At 45.2% G+C, this 6,890-nt stretch overlaps 1 protein-coding gene across 1 annotated transcript; it reads right to left on the bottom strand.

Annotated features, from left to right (window-relative positions):
• Positions 1 to 764: 764 nt before the first annotated feature.
• Positions 765 to 2,977, bottom strand: LOC139559194 (actin-binding Rho-activating protein-like). The gene is made up of 2 exons (XM_071374968.1): positions 1,766 to 2,977; positions 765 to 1,522 (listed from the first exon to the last, which is right to left on the bottom strand). The coding sequence occupies exons 1-2, from the start codon at positions 2,254 to 2,256 to the stop codon at positions 1,039 to 1,041; spliced, it is 975 nt and encodes a 324-aa protein (XP_071231069.1). The 5' UTR covers positions 2,257 to 2,977; the 3' UTR covers positions 765 to 1,038.
• Positions 2,978 to 6,890: the final 3,913 nt, after the last annotated feature.

The following is a 6,890-nucleotide window of genomic DNA, read 5'->3' as shown; positions in this document are numbered from 1 at the left end:
CTAGCTCCACAGAATAAATCTCCATGGTAATTTATACCATAACATATCCTCCTGCCCCCTATCCATCTTTAGTGCAACCGGATTACGGATCAATTGAGCCAGGATCACCAAGATATCCTGGCTTAATCCCTTATCCTAGTTTTGTGCAACAGGCCCCTGGAGGTCAAACATGTTCACAAGGGCTGCGTTCACACACACAATTCTGATATTTTTTCCACTAATTGGTCTTTTGACCAATCACATCAGATCTTTTCACATCAGATCTTTTTCAGAGCTGATCTGATTAGTGAAAATAACATCACAATTGGGCTGCCTGTCTAAACACAGCCAATGTGCCCACATCTGAGTTCAGCTCTGTCAGGCACACAATACATAACATCAGAGGAGACTGGTGGGAGGAGCTATAGGAGTAGAGGCTAATTGTAATGGCTGGAATGGAATAAATGGAATGGAGTCCAACACGTAGTTTCCATGTGTTTGTTACCATTCCATTGATTCCATTCCAGCCATTACAAGACAAGTCCTCCTATAGCTCCCCCCACCAGCCTCCCCTGCATGGTGTGCACTGTAGCCTTTGTATCTCAGATTTCATGTCTCCCAAATCTCATCAGAGTTGGCTTGTGCTGTGCATCATGAAACTCAGTCCCTGTTTAAACTACACAATGTTCCTCAAGTCAAAGAAGCTATTAATTAGGCATATATTCATAGATGTTCTAACATGATTCATGAGTTCAGATATAATATAAAGACGCAGAAAACTGTACTTTAAAAGCTAGTAAAAAGCTTTAATCCAACACAAATCAATCAAGTTCAAGCATTACCTCTGGTGCCCACGGGAAATAAATACACTGCAGCTGAAAGCAACAAAATAACATACAATATTGAGTTAGATACTGACATCAAATCTTCAGTAAACCATAGCAGCAAATTGTCTAAGTTCCTATTGAGAAGAATATCCACGTCTATCAGCGCATAATCATTCAACGTTAAAAAGGACTTATGTCTCCTTAGTTCTGTATGGTTCCACCTCAGATGACGTCACACCAACAGGGTGATGATAACACCGTCGTCCTGCCCTTGCCACAGCATCTCCCCCTTGAACGCCACCTTCCCATGCCTCCTGGCTCTCAGAAGAATCCCCACCACCTTGTCAGAGATGCGTACGTATCTATCAAACAGTTCTCTGAAAGTGACGCGGGTCTTCCCGTCGGGATCTGGGTCGTTCATAGTCCTGATCACATAGCACATGTCGGCTATCTCACCGTGGATGTGTTGCTCGGCTCGCCTGGCCCGTTCGGCTGTTTTCGTGCCTTCTTTGGGACGTCCGTAACCCTCCTCGCCCTTGCGGAGGCGTAGGGACATGGAGTATTCATAGTCAAAGTCATCACTGAAGGGGTTGAGCTTCTGCTTGACGGTGTGCGTCGAGGACCAGTTCTGCCAGCGGCTCTTCAGATCGCCCACGGCACTGTACTTCCTTGAGAGAGCGTTGATCCTGTTGGCGTCATCCAACTCCTTTCTGCCCCTGTGAAGGACAATCACAAAAATATTTACCAAATAATGAAACAGTCATCAATCATGGCAACATCTATTTCCACTGTAAAGCTCGGAACAGGTTTTGCGCTATACCGTTTTATTTGCGCAGAAATGTGCTGAATAAAAATGATATAGGTGTATTAGCATGATCCTTGACATATTCGGGGGCAATGTTCAATAACGGGCCGTCATGCACCATTACTTGTACATGAAGAAAGAACATTGAACTCACACTGAGATGGAGGGTATTTTAACCCTCACCCATGACTCAATTTTCCCTTTCGGTGAGACGCTGTCATTGTCCCTCTGCTTGGCCTCCCCGGATGACTCAGCGCTATCTGGCTTTACAGGTTTAGAAGTGTCTGTCTGTCCAGGTTTAGAGCTGTCTGTCTGTCCAGCTTCAGTGTTGTTTGTCTGTCCAGGTTCAGTGCTGTTTGTCTGTCCAGGTTCAGTGCGGTTTGTCTGTCCAGGTTCAGTGCGGTTTGTCTGTCCTGGTTTAGAGCTGTCTATCTGTCCAGGTTTACCTTGGCCGCTCTCCGCCTCAAGGGCCCTTTCCTCTGACTCAGAGTACCGACTATCCTCTGTGTCCACGCTACAGGTGCGCCCATCTCCAAATTCTCCCTCTGTCGGTACATTCCGCTCCTTCTCCTTCCAGCTGCAGGTCAGCTCCAACACATCGGAGCACTTTCTGCGGAGTGTGGGCGACTCCCTCTTGCTCAGCATTCTGTCTATCTCCTCCCCTGGTGGTGGAGCCTGCTTACAAATCCGCTCGGTCAGAAATGTAATGCGCACACTCCTCTCCTGAATGCCGCTGGTCACAGTCTTCACCACCGTCTTGGTCTTGATCCGGGACTCTCCTTGAAGCACTAGCAGAGTCTTCCTTTTATCCACCGATTGGGAAGGAGGAGAACTGCCTTGGGACTCCTGCTGGTCAGCTGAAGGGTTGTTCTGATCAGCAGGTAGGTTGGTGCCAGTGGTGAGATCCTGACTGGGACAAACCCTCTTCTCCCAAGTTGCTAATTTAGTGGTGCTTGGCGTCTTTGGTGGTTCGTCCCAAAGCGCTCTTAGGGCGTCACTAGCCCAGCCGACAGGCTCCTTGGCCTACTTGTCCTTGACCTCGGACACCCAGTTCTGCCAGCTCCGGGTCAGGCTGGACACCATGCAGATGGTGCGCAGCTTCTTGATGTTCTTGTTGGTGGAAGGCTTCCTCTGGCCAGCCAGTGCAGTCAGTGTCAGGTTTAAAAAAAAACAGAAATTCTACACTTGCCAGACTAGTTGCTTATGTTCATGAAGCTTCTCTCTCTTTCTCTGTGGGACTGTCTCTCTGACCCTAATTGCCTGCCCTATTGCCTTCTACCCTAACTCTGGCTTAAAATGGGAGGTGTGAACTCTACATGACGTTGTAAAGTATTTGAGACATCCCCGCCTCCCCGCTGATCGTCTTTCCCTGGCACTTGCCAACCTAGAGGGATTGGTGTGCTCACATTTCCTCACAGACCATGGGCCATATCTGGAGGTAAACAGGGCAACAGAGCAAAGGTGCACTAAGCTCTTAAAGGACCGGCGCAGACGTGTGGCTAACTGCCTAGACAAATGCAAAGACTAGCTGATCTATAAAGCTTGTTTGGATGTGACGCCTCAACGCGGTCCGTCTTTGTTTGGTGTGAGGAATACATGGGGATGCATCACTGCCTACTCTCACGACTTGCATTGTGTTCTCAGGGAACCCATGCTTGTGTACTGCCCCCAGACTGTAATCTACGCATTATTCATGATCATTTTCCAATTTGACATGACAACCACAAAGTCCATACAGTTACTGTATATGGAGGCCTAAGGGTATCCTTTTGTACATTATATTGCAAAAATAACATACAATCAGTATATTACACAGCGAGAGCAAACATGTATGAGATGAATCCACATTTGCATGTTCAATGATGGTACTACTTGCAAATGTCACTACATGACACTGGAGGTGATTACTGATCACAACTCCGAAGCCAAACTGCCTGTGCAGTATATCACATGTCAGACGACAATGCAGTAGCTGCTGTCTAGAAAAGAGCTATCAAAACACTGCCAGTAGTTCAGATGACCTTGTAGACGATAATGAGCAAATCCCATAGAAGCAATCCTGTTTAACGGTGACAATCCAGTTGGGTGGCCTGTCTGGCCGCATGTGTCACCAGTATTTGTGTTGGCGAAAAGCGTGAAGTGTAATGTAAACTAGACGCTGAAATGACATCGGTGCCCAGTGGACAATCAATCAAGTCAAGCTCAGGCTCGAAACAGGTCAGTGACAGACAGAAAGACAGTGAGGGTTTGGTGCAATAGAGAAAGATACAATTGGATTCGACAGCATCTGTCAAAGAGATCACCTAGCAGAAACGCACAAGAGAACATTAGCCTACAGCACAGCTCAAATTCTGCTCTAGCTTGCACGTTTGCTGCCAGCGCCAGGTTCCATTTCCATAAACACAAACACTTACTGCATTGTCACCTGAACAGATCGATTGATGATATATGTCCGCACCGTGCATGCCATGCAAATATACTGTATGGAGTGTGCTTAGGCAAGAAGCTGAGAGCAGCTACACCTGCACAGGCAGTTTTTGTGGGTCACGGGGACCAGAGGGTGGTGTCAAAGACAGGAGGAGACATTTGACCCAAGAACCAAAGGCACACTGACTCTAACCAGGAAAGAATGTGATACCTGGAGAAGACGAGGAGCTCCTGCTTACGCATGTAGGGTTTAGTCTTGCAATGCACCTGGTAGAGAGATCAAAGTTTAGAAACAGAGAGGGCGGGGGGGCACTGACTCTGGCATCGCACCCGGTGCTTCAAGACTCTACATTTCATGTTAGAAAGTGGGCATGTGAGTTTTAGATGTATACATGTGTATGACAGCTCTCTAGACATAACCTAATGTGATAGTGTACATGTGTGGATGTTTATGTTAATCTGTGTGTGTGTTAGTCTTGATATTTGTATGGGTCAATGAGAGGAAAGGGATATATTAATAGAATCTGTCCGAAGCATACACAAGCCAGCAAGTTGGTGAGAGGCAGCTGTTGGCAGTCAGTCACACGGTGTGGAAGTGTGTCAGTGAGCATGAACAGAGGACTCCTGTATACCTCTTCAGGTCATTCCGAATACCAGATAACCTCATAAGCAGGTTAGAGCGCCACCTTATGGACAAATATGTGTATTACCTCTCAATCACATTTATGGGGATGATAGGCCTACTCGGTCACATTGTTCATTTTTGAAGAGGATTTCTAAATATAATTAATATTCAAATCACATGAAATCATGATATAATGTTATTTTTATTATTAAAAAAATCTGTAAAATTATAAGAATTTAGCAGTGTGACATTTTTGGGAGGTTATTGATACTTTAGGCCTGGGCCTTGTTTTAGGGAAATGCCTATAGAAAATATATCTGGGTACTCAGATTAAGTTGTATGTAGAAGTGTGTGAAAGTTTAACAAATGTCTTTGTACAGTTTACACCTTAAAGAACCCATATCAAGACAGTTTAGAGTTTTTGAATTCAATTATATTTTTGGAAAAATTGATTGTCTAAAACGTACATCTCATGAAAGAAAATCCTCCAACAGTATTTCTGCTGACATCTAGTGACAAAAGTAGGAACTTCACCTGGTCAAGGTATTGTTGCAAACACACATTCACCAACTATATTCATCACACCAGAACTCTAAAAAGCAGCAGTTGTTGAGAACGGTAAGCTCAGTAAAACACCAGCAGAGGTCAGTGTTGAGTCTGTAAAGCTCTGTAGTGCTAGAGAAAGATGCTGGAGAAAAATGTTCTGTCTCCAGTGGTCAAATAACCTACAGGGGATTGAGTGGGTGAGTGAGTCAGAGATGGACAAATTAGTTCTATGGTTTATGAGGAGTTAGAGAAACAGACAGAAAGACGGAGAAAGGCATGTTGACCTAGAGCTGTTGTTACCTAGCCTGATCCACCGTCCTGATCTCGCAAGCTTACATTGCTTCAGGATGGTGGATCAGGCTAATGGTTACCATGTACTCAGACCGGACACAACCCTTCATGCTGCTTGTGCTGTATATCACAGACTAATAAATATCACCTCACCCACTGCTGCCCCAGCTTGCCATCCATCAGAGTGTGGTAGCCCATACCCAGAGTGGACCAGGCAAATCAGATTTTCATTCTGGCTCCGTTCATAAACTGATTAATTACATTCGCTATTCAAAAAGATGGTTGCTTCATTTGGAATTCCAGGTGTAAATACTATACATTTCTTATTGAAAGTCCATTCCTGTCTGGTCTTTTAGGCCACCGGAACTGGTGGTCCAGACACCGCATCCAGGCCAGAGTCCTCTGTCTTATTTGCCTTTTATTCTTTAGAGTCGGCAGCTCTTCAGCGGGGTTGTTTTGGTTGGCCATCGAGATTAATTGTGCAGGATTAGGATCGAAGGTGGTGGAGAAGCGACCTCTCAGGCACTCTGTGACCCCTGCGGGTGATGCTGATTTGTGGGGTTCTCTTAGTGGGCTGCGTATGCAGAATAAAATGTTCTGTTGTTCTAATCTGCCTGTGGTTAACATGCCTTATTAACTCGGATCACTGGTAAAAGATAGATGCTTTTAGCCATGTTATTTTGATTGCCTCGGAATCTTGTATGCTGTCCTTAAGATTGGAACAAAGTGAGGGAGTCTTTTTTTGGGGACAAATACAGTATAACACTAAGGCGAGCATACAGGATCTGCCTAAGCCAAAATCAGAGGATATTAACCGTATTTTTTTCTCTTGGACGGTACAGACTGCAACACCAACAATGGTCAAACATTTGCGGTTGACAAAGTGTCTTTGTAAGTAAACCTGACAAGTACAGGCATCCATTTCTCCTCTTTTCTCCGACACAACCACTCAACATCTTCTCCTATCTCGACAGTGACTCCAATGACAGAGCCAGTCAGCTCTACACATCTGCCTTAGCCCAGAGACGTGTCAGCCAGTCGCTTTAAAAAAAAACACTGTAATCCACTAACACTTCCCAAAGTCGAAAGCGAAGTGTGTTATTAATTTTGTTTGGCCGTCTCAAACAGCCCTCATAAATAGACGGACGGGACGTTAAATTAGCTGTAGTGCAGGCCTGTGGTCAGCTTGTGCCATCCAGAAAGAGGAGGACATCACAACGTCTCCTGCTAAGGAGACTGACAGGATGAGTGACTGGGCTTGTGTAGCCATTTGATCTCATTAAGGGTCCGGAGCGGAGCTTCTTCATTTGAATTTATCGGACATGTTTTATAGAAGATGAATAAAGAAAAGGAGCAAGAAGAAATCAAGTTTAAAGAAACGTGAGGGTTC

Source organism: Salvelinus alpinus, chromosome 29 (genome assembly GCF_045679555.1).
Source record: "Salvelinus alpinus chromosome 29, SLU_Salpinus.1, whole genome shotgun sequence".
Taxonomy (NCBI): domain Eukaryota; kingdom Metazoa; phylum Chordata; class Actinopteri; order Salmoniformes; family Salmonidae; genus Salvelinus; species Salvelinus alpinus.
Note: the sequence above shows the minus strand (reverse complement) of the source record. Positions and strands in the feature narration are given on the sequence as shown.